The sequence below is a fragment of the Schistocerca serialis genome, chromosome 4 (genome assembly GCF_023864345.2).
Source record: "Schistocerca serialis cubense isolate TAMUIC-IGC-003099 chromosome 4, iqSchSeri2.2, whole genome shotgun sequence".
Taxonomy (NCBI): domain Eukaryota; kingdom Metazoa; phylum Arthropoda; class Insecta; order Orthoptera; family Acrididae; genus Schistocerca; species Schistocerca serialis.
Genome location: NC_064641.1, coordinates 127943283 through 127960417, shown reverse-complemented (window position 1 = coordinate 127960417; position 17135 = coordinate 127943283). Strand labels below are relative to the sequence as shown.

Below are 17135 nucleotides of genomic sequence, written 5' to 3'. Positions count from 1 at the left end.
TACTCTTCCTGTCTCTAAAACAAAAGACATTAAAAAAATCTCGTGTGGAAACACTTTGGCCCAACATAGGAAGATCTTCAGTCATTTCTGTTTTACAAAACAATAATATTGAAACACCCTGGACTGGTGCTGAGAGTTCCAACACAGTCACGCAAGTCTGCATCAATGGTTCGTGTGAAATGCCTTATGTAATCTACACAAGTATTCTACAATCCACCTTATGGTATGTGGTGCATGGTACCCTGTAACACTACTAGTCATTTACTTCCCGTTCCACTAGCAAATAGAATGAGGGGGAAAAATACTGTCTATATGCCTCCACATGAGCCCCAATTTTTTGTATCTTATACGCATGGTCCTTATACGCAATGTATGTTGGCGGCAGAGGTTTATTCTGCAGTCAGCTTCACATGCCGGTTCTCTAAACTTTCTCAGTGAAGTTCTTTGGAATGAATGTCTTCTTCCCTCCAGGGATTCCCACTTGAGCTCCCAAAGCACATCTGTAACACTTGCATGCTGATCGAACCTTTCGGTAACAAGTCTAGCAGCTCGTCTCTGAATTGCTTCGATGCCTTCTTTCAATCAGACCTGGTACAGATCCCAAACACTTGAGCAGTACTCAAGAATAGGTCGCACTAGCATCCTATATGAAGTCTCCTTTACAGATGAGCCGCACTTTCCTAGAATTCTTCTAACAAACTGAAACTGACTATTTGCCTTTCCTAATACGATCCTCCCATGCTCCTTCCATTTCATATTGCTTTGCAATGTTACATCCAGATATTTAAACATTGTGACTATGTCACACATGATACTGCTAATGCTATATCCTAACATTACGGGTTTGTTTTTCCAACTCATCCGCATTAACCTGCATTTTTCTACATTTAGAGCTAGCTGCCATTCATCACACTAACTAGAAATTTTGTCTAAGTCGCCTTGTATCATCCTACAGTCACTCAATGACTACACCTCACTGTACACCATAGTATCATCAACAAACAACCACAGATTGCTGCCCATCCTGTCCACCAAATCATTTATGTATGTAAAGAATAACAGCGATTCTATTACACTTCCTGGGGCCCTCCTGATGACACCCTTGTCTCTGATGAACATTCGCCATCAAGGACAATGTACTTAGTTCTAGAACTTACAAAGTCTTCGAGCCATTCACATATCTGTGAACCTATTCCATGTCCTCATACCTTCTCCAACTGCCTGCAATGGGGTACTGTGTCAAACATATTTCCCAAATCTAGAAATATGGAATCTGCTTTTTGCCCTTCATCCATAGTTCCTAGTAAATAATATGAGAAAAGGGCAAGCTGAGTTTCGCACAAGTGATGCTTCCTAAAACCGTGCTCATTTGTGGACATAAGCTTCTCGGTCTCATGAAAATTTATTATATTCCAACTGAGAATACGTTCAAGGATTATGCAGAAAACCAACGTTAAGGATACTGGTCCGTAATTTTTTGGGTCCGTTCTTTTGCGCTTCTCATACACAGAAGTCATCTGCACTTTTTTCCAGTTGCTTGGGACTTTGGCTGAGCGAGAGATTCATGATAAATGCAAGTTAAGCACAGACACACAAATCTCTACTAACCTTTGCTTGTCGTCATTTGTGTGTTCTCTTTTGATCCAAAGAGTGCGACAGCCTCTGCTTTCTCAGGAGTTTCTAAATTCTGTTATTAAACCACGGTGAATGTTTTCCATCCTTAATCCACTCATTAGGGACATAATTTTTTAGACCATAATTTACAATCTCCTTAAACTTTGCCCAATTTTCTCTCTGTCGATCTTACTGCAATTAAGTGATGTCATTTCGCTGTCTAAGTGAGATGCTAAGAAGTGCTTATCTGCTCTTTCTAACAGAAATACTCTCCTAGCCTACTTGACTGACCTAATACTGTTTTTAAACATAGCTGCTACAAAGACATCATGATCGCTAATCCCTGTTTCTAAACTGATCGTGTGGACTGCCAAACTATCCAAAATTTTTGGGACAGGTGCTGCCATCTGAAAAGTAGGAGTAGTAGATCTTTGCACCACTAGGTGGCGAGAGCTGCGTATCTGATGAGTCAGTATGCAGACTGGCATTCAGCTGCCAGGACGTGTTGCATGTCCACAGTGATTTCTGTAATGCTCTGTGTTTGGTGAGTGCGATTTTATGATGGATCCGTGAACAGAACAGCGCGTGTATCAAATTCTGTACAAATCTCAGGAAAAGTGCTACGGAGACCCTTGCAATGATTCAACATGTGTTTGGGGGACAGAGCATGAGAGCAACAATCGTCCCAGCGGAAAAGCCCCGGCTCTCCAGGACCCAAAAAAGCGAGACAGGTGAAGAGCAAAGTGAAGAGCATGATGATCATTTTCTTTGATACCAAGGGAGTTTTTCACAAAGAATTCGTCCCACCCAACCAAACAGTGAATTCCGCATAGTACTGTGACATTTTACGACGGCTCAGTGAAGACGTGCAGCGTCGATGGCCCAAACTTTGACGTCAAGGGAACTGGCTGCTGCATCATGACAATGCGCCCTGTTACAGGCCCTTGCTCACCAGGACCTTTTTGGCAAAAAAACAACATGGCGGTTGTACCCCACCCACCATACTCACCAGATTTGGCACCCTGCGACTTCGCGCTATTCCCAAAACTGAAACTCAAATTGAAAGACCATCGGTTCGACACTCAGGAGAGGATTCAAGAACCATCACTGGTGGTGAGGAACACCCTCAAAGAACACGACTTTCAGAAAACGTTTGACCAGAGGCAGAAGTGCTGGGACTGGTGTGTATGTGCGGATGGGAACTACTTCGAGGATGATGGTGACCATTAGTCCAAAGGTAAGGTTTTCCATAGGTGGCAGCACCAGTCCCGAAAATTTTGTATAGTACTTCCTAGTTGCTCAAGACAGTTTTCAAAAAACATGTTCAAAAGTACTTTGCATGGCTATCTGTTGTAATCCCCACAACAAATCCTTAGGTATCCCAGTCTATACTCAGCAGGTGAAAGTCACGTCCAATTAGTATTGTACGATCTGGGTATTTACATGCTACTGACTGTAGACTTTCTTTGAATGACTCTAGAATTGTCATAGAAGAATAAGGTGGCTGGTAAAAACATCCAAAAATTAACTTGGTTTCACCTAGACTTGCTATATGTGACCAGATAATTTACTATCACACTTAATTTCGACCTCAATAGACACAATAGACTTTCAGTGAGAGAAATTCTGTTTTGTATTATTCTCAGTTTCTAATGATGTTCTTGATATGTTATTATTTCATTTATGTTGAAATACTTTTTTAACGCTATAAAGAAAAGTAACTGCAATGTCACTATTATCATTTATTTGTTTTTTCCAGAAGACTTTGGAATTTAAACAGTGTACAGTTTTATTAAAAAATATATATAAAATTGCAACAAAAACAGCCAAATCATAACAAAGTAACAAAAAATCAGTTAATTATGAATCAGATTTTATAAAACAATACAACGTAAGTATTAAATCATTGAAAGATATTTTCAACGGGTTGTTACTGAACGAGAAAAATATGGTGAATTAGGCATGGAGACAACATGAACATCACAGTGTTTGTGGAATAATTTCGTAACTATTCCTAATATTTATTGACTTATCCAATTAAATGGTCCTAGTCCATGCTAGTGTTGATCTTTAACTAGAGCATGAGAAGACACTATCTAAATTAGTCAAATACAAGCATGATATGAGTTTACATCTTTTTCTCCCAAGCATTATGGTACATCACAGACTGGATCCATATCTACTTCTTCCTCAATTTTCTTAAGGCCCTATTTTTCCTCTTACGCCATTGTAGTATATTAATTACATACAGTAGTTAAACAGCTGAGAAATGTAAGGAAAACAATTAATCATAGATACATTTATAAGGCTATAGGTTGTAGAGTAAGATTCTCTGGATTAACTGAAACTTTCAGTACTGCTTTGCACAACCAAACTGACCTTTCGACATTAACTTGGTCTCGGGCTATGCTACAGATCAGTATTTCACCACAACTAAGGTTTTGTATTCACGTTTGTTAGCTTCACCAAAGCATAACTGCCGTGTCACCTTCCAACCTAATCTATATCTTGGGCTAAGCAACAGATTGACTGCTACATACATACTTTGGAAACCATTATATGGTGTGTGACGGAGGAAACTTTGTACCATTACTAGTCACATCCTTTTCCTGTTCCACTTGTAAGAAGTGTGTGGGTTAAATGACTGTCTATATGCTACCATACAAGTACTAATTTCTCTCATCTTCGTGGTCCTTATACAAAATGTATGTTGACAGCTGTACAATCATTCTGCAGTCAGCTTTAAATGCTGGGTCTCTAAATTTCCTCAATCGTCTTCCATGAAAAGAATGTAATGTTCCCTCCAGGGTTCCCACTTGAGTTCACAAAACATGTCCACAATACTCGTGTGTTGCTTGCTCGCCTCTGCAATGCTTTCAAGTATTCCTTTAAACTGACCTGATAATAGAAATCCCAGACAGTAGAGCAGAACACAAGAATGGGCTGCACTTTACAGATGTACCACACTTTCATAAAATTCTATCAATAAACTGAAGTGAATTGTTCACCTTCCCTAATATCATTCTTACAGGCTCATTCCATTTCATATTACTTGGGAATGTTACGGCTAAATGTTTAATCAACGTGACTGTGTCAAGCAGCACACTACTAGGCTGTATGCAAACATTACAGGATTGGAGAATGAGATTTTCACTCTGCAGCGGAGTGTGCGCTGATATGAAACTTCCTGGCAGATTAAAACTGTGTGCTGGACTGAGACTCGAACTCGGGACCTTTGCCTTTCGCAGGCAAGTGCTCTACCGACTGAGCTACCCTAGCACGACTCACGCCCCGTCCTCACAGCTTTACTTCCACCAGTTTGGAAGGTAGAAGGCGAGGTGCTGGCGGAAGTAAAGCTGTGAGGACGGGGCGTGAGTCGTGCTAAGGTAGCCCAGTCGGTAGAGCACTTGTCCGCGAAAGGCAAAGGTCCCGAGTTCGAGTCTCGGTCCGGCACACAGTTTTAATCTGCCAGGAAGTTTCATTACAGGATTGTTTTTCCTACTCATCTGCATTAACATACATTTTTCTACATTCAGAGCTGGCTCCCATTTACCACACCAACTACACTGGTGTCCAAAACTAAAGCAACAAACTGCCATTTCCCTGTCCTTTGTCTAATTCACGATATAATCATACAAACTGTCAACTGATGTGTTTATGATTGTGTTCTGCAGGTAAGATGGTATCCTGACCAATGGACAACCATGCCAGCAATGACGTCAGGGGCCCTACCTAGTGGGGTAGTATTTGCAGGGCAGTCCCACGTTCACAATTGCTGTGTACGCAGTCACAGACCATACAGTACGGCACACAGAAGACACCTATAGATGCTCTGCTGTGAAGGATCATAGAAAGAATGGAAGCAGGAGAGTCGCAAACTGTTACAGCCTGAAGGCTTAACGTGAATTGGATGAGGAGACAGTTTATAGAGCCTGAAACTGTATCCCAGAGACCAGAACAAGGTCAACCATGTGTGACATCAGAAAGAGTGGACCGTTAGTTGGCTGTAAGGGCATGACGGTACTGCCTTCGCACTGCACTGCAACTGGCATGTGACCTCCCAGCATCCCCTGGATGTGTTGTATCGAGGCAAATGTTGTACAGAAGGCTTCAGCAGAGACGTCTTCATTGTTGGAGACCTTCTGTCTGTTTACCTCTGGTGTGTCTTCACAGAAGGGAATGTTTAGGGTGAAACTTTCAACATGGCACCTAGACAGTCTTAAGGTAGGCCAATGTTGTTTTCACAGGTGACTCTCAATTTGGTCTGGAGAGTGATTCTCAATGGATACACATCTGGAGGGCACGTGGAACACAAATTCGGGACCCAGACATTGTGGAAAGAGACCGATATTGAGGAGGATCCCTAATGGTGTCGGCAGGGACTATGTTGGCCACTCGAACTCCTCTTCATGAAATTGTATGGGTGAAACGGCAAGATTTAACTGGTGTCAGGTATCATGAGATCTTGGGATCTCATGCGACTTTGTATTGATGGACGATAATGCTCGACCTCATAGAGCACTGATTGTTGATATTTTTTGGGAAATGGAAGATATTGCACGGATGCCATGGCCTGTTCACTCTCCCGATTTCAATACCATGGAGCATGTCTGAGATGCACAATGGAGATGGGTTGCATACCATCAGCATTCACCAACCATTCTCCAAGGCTTGTGAGCAGCTCCGCAGGAAGAATGGGCAATTATTGTCTCAACATGAGTGTGATAAAACCATTCACAGCATGTCCCATCATCATCAGGCCTGTATTGCTGCCAGAGGTGGTCACATCCCATAGTGAGCACATTAACCAGTTGTCAGAATGCATGTACAAATCCGTTAAGTTGGAAAAAAAACAGAGAACATTTTTGTCTACCATTATGCATGTTGCAGTTGATTACATTCTGTATTCTTTACATTGTTTCTACTTTAATATCACCTGTTTATACTGTTTTGTGGCAAAATAAAAGCAATTCTGCAAAATTTCTGTTTGTTGCTTTAATTTTGTACACAAGTGTAGAAATTTTGTCTAAGTCATCTTGTATCATCCTACAGTCACTCATCTTTGGCACTTTCCCTTACACCACAGCATTATCAGTGAACTGCCACAGATTGCTGCCCATCCTGCCCACCGAACCGTTTATGTATGTAGAGAATAACAGTGATTCTATTACACTTCCCTGTTCGCCAGATCATTTACGTATATAGAAAATAACAGCAGTCCTATCACACATTCATGTTGCACTTCTGGCAATACCCTTGTCTCTGATGAACACTTGCCATTGAGGATGATGTACTGCCTTCCATTACTGAATAAATCCTCAAGCCACATACAATTATGGAACCTAATCTGTATGATCATTGTACCTTTGTTAACAGTCTGCAATGAGGCACCACGTCAAATTATTATTATTATTTTTTTTTTTGTAATCGTGTGAGAAAAAGGTAAGTTGAATTTCACATGAGTGATACTTTCAAAATCAGACACCCAAATAGGAAGTACTCTAAACCTCAACTCGGAACAACAATAAAGAATGTGTTTCACAGGATTGTAGATAAACTTCAACTAATACAGCAACTTAGCAACTAAAAATTAAATGAATGGGCTATGGTAAAGTGACTATAGCATTTTCGAAGCTAAGCTTCCTATGTGCATGAAATAGATGGATTACGATCAGCTTTATTATCAGTTTTGACTTATGGCCACATGAACTCTTAATGCAAATACAATCCTAAAACTCATTATTGTTTAGTGAGAAATCAAGAGTTTCGCGCTACAGATTAGGATACTACGAGAGACAAGAAAACAAATAAATAGATCAGGGAACAGACTGGGGAGGAAAATTTAATAACATATCTTCATCTATCCCTAACTACTGCAACATATATCAACTTCAAGCAGTTGACTGTACTCAAAACTTTGACTTCGTCTACATTTTTTTTTTTACACCCCAAGGGTTTCCTCCATTACCAAACTTATAAATTCATAATGCCTCAAGATGAGTTCTATCAACTAATCCTCCTTTTACTGAAGTTAAGCCCTAGATTTATTTTCTCACCATTTCAATTCAGTATCAGCTCATTAGTAATCCAACATACCATCTAATCCTCAAGCATTATTCTGTATACCACATTTCAAAAGCTTCTATTCTCTTCTTGTTTGTTTATTGACCACAACTCACTCCTCTCAAAGACTACACTCAGACAAATACCTGTAGAAAAGAGGAAATACGGAAGCGTCCGATCCCACCCGTCTGCTTTGACCCATGACGTCACAAATATGGCGGAAACAAAAACAAACACACACACTTTCCACAAGAAGCCGAATGACACTAACGGGAAAAGCGCAGGAAATGGGGTGTTTTGGGTGGGGGGCAAACTAAATATAAACAAATTTAGACGCCTTGCGTAGCTACAACGTGTAAGTGAAGACAGCCACGCATGAATATCCACCCACCTCCCCAGGGGTCGTAACCCCTGCAACCCATAGAAGATAAAGATGCTTCAGTAGCTAATTAGTGTTTTTTGTCTTTTTTAAAAAAAAAAAAAAATCTCACGGGATAGAACGAACAGATCAGAAAGATAAATATAATAAACTAAAACATAAATTCGAGGAAACAGATAATTAAAATAAGTAATAAGTGTTTTTAAATTAAAAAAAAAAAAAATCTCACGAGATAGAACGAACAGATCAGAAAAGCAAATAAAATAAGATAAAACAGAACTGAAGACAGCCACATTCAAACCAAACTCCGCGCCGTCATGACGTCACACACGACAACACCCTTACGTCACGGGTCAAAGCCGACGCGTGGGATCGGATGCTTCTGTCGACCCAGAAAAGACTTCATCACACTTAAATTTCTCTTTCCCAGAAAATTTTTTTCTTGCTATAGCCAGCCTGCATTTTGTATCCTCTCTACTATGGCCATCATCCGTTATTTTGCTGACCAGTTAGGCAGAACTTATCTACTACTTTCAGAGTCTCACTTCCTTCCTAACCTAAACAGTCTTCCACGTCTTTTGCCCTCTGACTGAATTACAGTCTCATCAGAGAACCTCAGAGTTTTTATTTCTTCTACTTGGACTTTAATTCTCTTCTCAAATTTTTACTCACTACACCCCAGTCAATAATAGGAAGCCAGGTAAGTACATTGTCACTTGGCCAAGGAAGTTCCTTCCTGGAGTACTCAACATGAACTGTATCATGGCTTGCGCAGAATGTGTGTAGGTGTAGAAAATCCCAAGACAGTGACATAATAGATGGGTAAAAGAAATCATAAAATGTGCAGTGCTGACCAATATGGATATGATAGTGTGGTTTTATTGGGTCTGAACTATAAGGTTATCAGTTCCTCCATCATTGGGGGACTCCACTGCTAATGGTAATGAGAAGAATACACAGACACCTTTCCCATTGTCAGATCTATTTGTTATAATACATTAAAGTAGTTCAGAGTAAAATAATAACAAGCAGCACAGGAATGTTCGGACAGCTAAGAAATACAGTTAGTTTATGGAAGTCAAGACAGAAGTATTCCATTCAAGCAAGCGGAGATAGTGTCAGGGGGTGTTAGTGCAGGGACGAATGTAGCTCAGAGTCACCTAGGGCTAATTACTGGTGCACAAGGCAAACCCACCATAAAAAAAGGATTGTTCTGCAGAAGAATGTAATGGATGGGAGATTAGGTTTAATGTCCCATCAACATTGAAGCAATTAGAGAAAGATCAAAAGCTTAGACTGCTGCAAGGATAGAGAATGAAATTGGACACGCTGTTTCAAAGGAACCATCCCGACATTTAGGCTACCTGGAGCAATTTATGGAAATCACAGAAAACAATCAGAATGGATAGATGCAGATCTGAACCATTGTTCTCTTGAATGCGAGTTCAGTGTGTTAATCACTGCACCATACTGCTTGGTCTAGAAGAGGGCTTTATTTAGCAGTGGACATCAAGTGGTTGAGTGTGAAGATGAATCCTTCACATGGAAATTCATGCATGGGTATTACAATAACCTCAATACCAGGCAGCAATAAATGTTTTACAAATAATATATGAATAAATATGGTAGAAGTGTGAGATACGGGAAGTTACTTGAGCAATAATAAGTTCTTTTATTAAGGATACCAGAACCAAAAGAAAATAAAGAATATACCACCATCCATAAAAGCAGATGAAAAGGATATCATAAATATAAAATTGCTACTGCAAACTGGAATACAAGATAGCTGTACGGGAGAAATAAGTCCCATTAGTCACTTATTTGTTTAGTAACAACAGGAGGACACTCCAGTCAAAAATATTACTGAGGACGTGAAAAACAACTGGTATAGTAAATATAAACAGTGCTCATGTCAAAAGGAATCTGATATAAAAGTCAATACGGCCATTTTCGCAATTTAGCCGGATCTGGGGTCTGTAAACAGTACAATTACTTGCCTGCTTCAGATATTTCATGTTCTTGAAAAATCGATCGGATTTCATATTATATAGACACTTCTCGACTGGGCAATGATACTGAAATATTGTTTGTGAATCGCCTTTCTTCAGTAAATCAATATTCGCTTTTTTATGGTGTTTACTAAGATGCATATCCAAATTCGACGTATTAAGAAATGTGCCACTGCAGCCTTCTTCAGGGCACGGAATATTTTTCTTAATTCCTGACAGCTCTGATGGCAAAGGGCAGACTTTTTTAACGGTCCAGTTACTCATTATGCTGTAACAAAAGAAAGACTATTGGTACACAATAAATATGAACACGTAAAAATTGCTGCCTTACGAACAATCGCTCACATGCAGGACGAAAGATAAATGAAATCGAATGCATGTTTTTTACACTCGATATAAAATATTATACTAACAGATTAACTTTTTCGTACAGTTGATCGGTTGGGATTCAAGCCGCTTCGAATAGTCTCCACGAAAAGCAGTTCACTCTAGCCTCTCCCTGTGAAAAATAACTACAACCGGCAGCATACATATGTGTAATAATACTGCACCAATACAAACGCAGTTGACCTACGGCTGAACAATGCGAATGTGCCGCAGTAATAAAAACTACTGCAACAAACATCGTTACAATTACAGTCCATCAATCGGCAGTATTGATTAGCATGAAGCAGACGATGTCATAACGTTGGTATAAAACCAGTTCTTCCTTCACATATAAACTAACAATTGGCCGCGCAATTTTTTATAAATCTTTGCATAAAGGACAACATTTATTAGTATCCCAAACTACCACAAACAAAGTTGTTTACGGATATGACGTTCAGCACCAATGCTCACAATCAAACTCATGGACAAAGATTATTGAGCTGTCTAAGTTCACCAGGAGATATAACACATTGAGGAGAAGAAAAATTCCCAGGAATTGTTGTCCTTTCATTCTCGAGCCCCGTACCCGCAAGTTTCAAGCAAACGACAGAAAACATGAAGCGAATGTCTCTTGATATTATCAAGCACAAGAGAATTCATCGTTTTTAAGTGAGGTTACTAAAACATTTTCAACAAGTAAGTAAAGGAAGCAGTGTGGAATATCTTTATCAAATCATTTTTGAGACATCAAGTGACAGGAGTAGTGATGGGCTAAACTGCGATTTTCCGATATCAGTGATTTCTGTTAATGCTACTTTTCAGTATCTGTTATTCTTAACTGTGATTTGTCGCAGTTCAGAAGCGCAGTTAAGGAACCTAGGTCGTGTATCCCTCCGCCATTGCTATTTCTGCTACTTCCGCGATTTCTGCGACTCCTGCTACTTCTGCGATTTCTGTTACTTCTGCGATTTCTGTGACTCCTGCGATTTCTGCGACTTACGACCGTTTGAAAAAGTTACATCTGTCCACACAGAAAATTGCATCTCAACAAACCTGTCATTGGTAAGTATGTTTTACGTTTGTTCTTCCGTTGGCATTAATTTTGTATTGAAGAAACAACTGTGAAAATATTAATAGTGTATTTAATATGTAAGTAGCCGTACAGTAGCGCAATAGTTCGTCTTTATAAAATGAATTCTAACATATTGTTGTGTTCAAAGGCACACGAACTACATTTTAGTCACTCAGTAAAGTGATAACTCAAAATATCACTGTCAACAGATCTGGAGAAATTGCCACTGCGTCTTTAGACCGTTTTCGTCAGACGAGAGGTTAGTTTCTAAGTGTTTCGATGGACTTAATTACTTCAGTGAGATCGTTCTTGCAAATGTGAAATATACCCCATTGAGTGGCTTTCATTAGAGCAAATTTTAGCAATCCACTCTGTCAATTATATTACTTGTAATTAGTGACAGCAAAAATTGTTTAATAATCCTTGTGATTTTGCAGACACAGTTCTGACTCTGATTACCGGTTGCTGTACGTATCTATCCACATCAAGGCTGTTGAGAGAGACTCGTGAAGATTCAAGACAGCTCTTAGAAGATTTTGCAGTTTAAAAGTGACATAATTGTGAAATAAGTGTGCAGATGAGTGATTAAACTGTGTTTTATTGAAGTTGTTGTGCGATTTTAAAGGAATAATAAATGTTAAATACAGTGAGTGAATAATGAAAATCTCATTTTCCACATGTTTAAGCCGTCCTATACCCGTAATTTTCCGCCACTTATTTACTGGTAAGGCCGGTATTACACTATCAAATTTCTCTGTCAAAGATTTGATCAAAGATGTGATCCAATATTCCGTCCCATATATTTGACAAAGATCTTTGACGTAGCGCTAGACGGGGTATTACACTGTCATCAAATTTTTCGTCAAAGTTCAAGATGGCTGACAACAACTTGTTATTAACCGCAGCAGTTCTACGTACTCCAATTGCATTGTGTGCACATGCGGAAAAGAAGTGGGGGAAAAATGGAACCATACATACGAGGTTGACAGTCTTAAAAGTCCTGGGATTACAACTTGATAATAAATTCAGTTGGGAAGAGCACACCACAGAACTGCAGAAAGGCCTTAACAAATCTGTATTTGCAATTCGAGTGTTAGCAGACAGGCAACATAAAAATGAAAAAGCTTGCATACTTTCATTCCATAATGTCATATGGGATAATATTTTGGGGTAAATCTTGAAGTCAAACAAAAGTTTTCAAGGTCCAAAAGCGTGTAATACGTATTATTTGTGGAGTAAATTCACGGACCTCCTGCAGAAACCTCTTCAAAGAACGGGGTATACTAACTACTGCCTCTCAGTATATTTACTTCTTAATGAAATTTGTCGTAAATAATATATCTCTTTTTCCAACAAACAACTCAGTTCATACATACAATACCAGGAACAAAAATGACCTGCACAAGGACTGCACTTACTTTAGTTCAAAAAGGGGTCCACTGCTCAGGAACACTGATCTTCAATAATTTGCCAGAAAACATAAAAAATTTTGTTAGAAATAAAGATCAGTTTAAAAGGAGCCTGAAAGACTTACTACTGGCCAACTCCTTCTACTCCATTGGCGAAATTTTTAATAGAAACAAATGATGTATTTATTCATACTATTAGTATTGTTATTTCAGCTTAAAAAAATCGACATGTTCCACATCCACGAGGATCTCCTCAGCACGGATCTATGGAACGAAAAACTAATCTAATCTGGGTGAAGCCGTGGGTTTTACGACGACACGATAAAAGCATTCAACAAAACTTGTTACGTGAGCTTACAGTGGAAGACGTCAAGTCGTACATCAATTACTTAAGAATGGATGAGCATACATTTTGTGGTGTAACGACGTATTAGTTTTTCGTTTGATATATGTATGACCATGTGCAGACTTCGTCACCTACGTCAGTTACAACCCACTTCAAAAATGATTCATATTCTTTTTAAATTGTCATAGAATGGTTCTTGAACGAAACTGTAAAACATCAGTTGAGTCATTTGCAGAGAATTACATCACTTGGGCCAATTGGTTTTCGTAACTTTTTCGAATTTAAATTTCGTTTGTTTCTCCTCAGAAAATTATATCGACACACGTTATCTTGATCTAATCGATATCAGAATCACACATTAAATAAACTTTTTAGATTCAAAGTTTCGGCCAACGCTGTCTGAATCAATAATCTTGTCAAATATATTATTAATCCGTTCACATAACTCTTCATAAATAAATCTTCAAGACACGTGTTTCAACTTTAGTAGCATACACTATTTTATTAGCTTCCTACACATACAGATGTGAACTTGAGCGTTGACAGACAGTGACTAACATTTCAATAAGACTAAGATCTATTTGATGTCATTGTTGTACAAAAAGAGTATAAAAATTCATTTTTAATTTTTTAGAAACACGACGCAACAACTCGGTTCCAGGATCTTCTGTTGCTCCTTGGCTGTCGACCCGCGACGTATAGCGGCCAGCAATTTCCTCTCTGGTCGCGGCAACGAAGATGCTGTCCCCGTTCGTTGCGCCGATCTCTCCGTACATGAAACACATAAAAAAAATACAAAACTTTTAGATAATTCACATCTATTATAAATAATAAGAAAACACATAAACAAAACTAAATTAAACTTATAGTCACCTGCAAACTGGGCTGACTTGGTGGATGGGTGACGTTTAATTTCGTCCCACTACATACCCCACCCACAAGCTCAGTTTGTCAGGTTTTAACCGAAATTAAGACTGTTCAATATACAATATTTAACTGTTAATACATTTTCCTCACATTTTACGTAACCTAGAGTCCTTGCTATTAGATAGACTTAATCCGTTTAATACGATATTGTTGTGACTATTTGTTATTTACTCTTAATTGTGCTATTATGGTAATTCGTAACCGAATATAGGGAGATTGCTCCTCTTCAGTTAATAGTTGCTAATAAATACTAATTTAGTACGTTCTTTAACGTTGTACATTAGGACAGAGCGTTCAAATTGTGATAGATTAGTTTCAGTTTCATTTAGTTACTAGAGTTATTCTTTCCAAGAATGTATATTACTAATAAGTTTCTCACAATAACTAATAGTACTATTTACTTTACATCATTCTCTTCCCTAATGCCTTATTTATGCCTGAGGTCAAGAAGAAATCAAGCAAAACTCTCTTTAGAATCTCGGCACGGCTTTCTTTACCTTCGGACACCTTGTTGGGTAATGGCCATTTATTTAGGAGAAACAAGCGAGAGAGCCCCGTTTGGTGTGTTCTATATTAACACTATTGCAAACCTCTATTAAAGGCACTCTGCTATGTTCTCGTGAGCCATATAGCTCTGGACGCCCATGGTCCCTAAAACTATTAACCATCCCCTTTGGTTCCTACTATCCGAGTAAATTTAAAATATGCAAAATTCCTTTTGACCTAAGAGCAAAGTTCCCGCCATATAAATCCCCCTTTTTGGTTATCTTTCTCTTTTTGAAGTACCAGTAGATTATTGCAGAACACTTGTTTAAGCTTTCTGTTCTATTCTTTAAAATAACACGTAACTATCACGAAAAACTTCACATGAATAAACTATGAATGCTCTTCCGTGTGTGGCATATACTAATTATTAACTTATTTAGGAATGAAGGGTTTCATTTGATCAACACTATATAATCCTTTAATTACACCTGATGAAGGTTCCATAAGAAGTAATGCTTTGGGATGTACAATCTTATGTACAACATATGGACCTTCAAAGATAAAGAAGAATTTTCTACATTCCTTATCGATCTTAGAACTTTTAGGATGAGATCGTACTAACACAAGATCTCCTACCTGAAATGAGGGTTCTATAGCCTGTTGATTATAACTTTTAATTCTCCGTTCGGCATTTTTTACAATCTGTTCGCAAACTTTTTCGTCTGGAATGCATTGTTGTATCTCATTTACTGGTGGCCAAGGTAAAGCAGCTAGTAAAGACTCACCTATAATTCGTTTGCCTAAAATTTCTATAGGTGATAATCCCGTCGTTAGGTGAGGCAATTCATTTAATATCTTTTCGAATTCAGGCATTAGTTTGGCCCACCGAGTATGTTTATGCGCACAATAAGTTCTACATAATCGTCCTAATTCTTTCATGACTCTTTCTACTAAATTACTTTGAGGGTGATATTTCGAAATTAAGATATGTTTGATTCCATATTGTCTTATCATATCTTGAAATCTTTGACTAATAAAGGCACTACCGTTGTCAGACATAAGTCGTTTAGGAATGCCCCAGTTAACAAAGTAATTTCGGGTGAGGCAGCGTATAACGCTTGCTGTATTCGCTCGTTTCAAAGTATATAGTTTCACATGTTTGGACCAACATTCCATTACAACAAACACATATGTTAATCCTCCTGAACTCCGAGGCAGAGGGCCGAAAAAATCTAATGACAGTAGATCCCACAAACCTCGAGGAATTACAGCATATAATTTATAACGCTTGGATTTGTTATTAACTTTAACCTTTTGACAGGTTTCACAAGCCCTAATAATACTTCTCACAATACGGGACATATTTTTGAAATAATAATACTTCATTAGATGTTTAATACATTTATGAATCCCAAAATGCCCGTAACCTTCATGAATATAAGTAATTAACTCGTCCACAACAGTTTTCGGAATGCAGATTTTCCATCTCTGGTGTTCCCTCTGTGCTTTCCAATACAACAAGTCGTTAAAATATAACCACACACCCCGGGTGTTAACTGTTTCGTCCCCATTATTAAGGTTTTGTATAAGGTCCCTATATTGATCGTCATTTCTTTGATTGCATCTAACAGCAGTTACTATCCGTTTAACCTTACGTTCGTTCTCCTTAGTTAAAAGGAAATAAACATGGTAATTTGTTCCTGGTTCTTCTGCAATATTAATATTCTCCATCCCTACGGGAAGCCTCGACAAAGCATCTGAAACTACATTCTGAGATCCTTTTATATACCTAATTTCGTACTGAAATTCTTGCAAGCATAATACCCAACGTAATAGCCTACGGTGAAGTAACCGGCAATTGTTCAAAAAGATTAAAGCCTGATGATCAGTATATACAATTGTTTTTCTTCCCATTAATAATCCTCTAAATCGTTGAAAACCCCATACCACTGCGAGAGCTTCCTTCTCGGATACAAAATAATTTCTTTCATGTTTATTTAAAGTTCGACTAGCGAATCCAATAGGCCGATATAATCCCTCTTCATTGGTCAGATCACCTTGGAATATTACACAAGACACACCATAATCAGAGGCATCCGTACACATACAAAAGTCCTGATTGAAATCTGGGTGGTATAACATTTTGGCTTTGGTTAACGCTCCTTTTATCTTATTAAAAACTTCCTCTTCCTCTTGTCCCCAGAGCCATACTGACTTCTCTTTCAATAAATCTAGTAATTTAGGATTAACAATATCCTGCCCTGGAAGAAATCTTCTCAAGAATCCTACCATTCCTAAGAATGATTTCAATTGTTTCCGATTTCTAGGACTCGGGCATCGAGCAATAGCTTCAATACGTGCTGGGTCTGGCCTAATACCTTTACTGTCCACTATATGCCCCAAAAATCTCACTTCCTCCTTTCCGAAGTAAGACTTAGATAATTTTAAAGTAATTCCTCTG

The 17135-nt window shown here is 38.6% G+C and overlaps 1 protein-coding gene and 1 long non-coding RNA gene across 4 annotated transcripts in view; one reads left to right on the top strand and one right to left on the bottom strand.

Moving 5' to 3' along the window:
* LOC126474702 (uncharacterized) overlaps positions 1–10907 on the bottom strand; it is a 35485-nt gene extending 24578 nt beyond the window's left edge. The window contains exons 1-2 of one of the 3 annotated variants that reach the window (XM_050102177.1): positions 10479–10907; positions 10054–10333 (exon numbers count right to left, since the gene is read on the bottom strand). In XM_050102177.1, the coding sequence (XP_049958134.1) occupies positions 10054–10329 (276 nt within the window). In that variant the 5' untranslated portion in view covers positions 10330–10333; positions 10479–10907. The remainder of the gene's footprint in view (positions 1–10053; positions 10334–10478) is intronic. The other 2 variants (XM_050102178.1, XM_050102179.1) reach the window with 2 other exon arrangements.
* A 475-nt stretch (positions 10908–11382) lies between these two features.
* LOC126473140 (uncharacterized) lies at positions 11383–12158 on the top strand. The gene is made up of 3 exons (XR_007586416.1): positions 11383–11496; positions 11655–11765; positions 11944–12158. It is a non-coding gene; the product is annotated as an uncharacterized LOC126473140 (long non-coding RNA).
* Positions 12159–17135: the final 4977 nt, after the last annotated feature.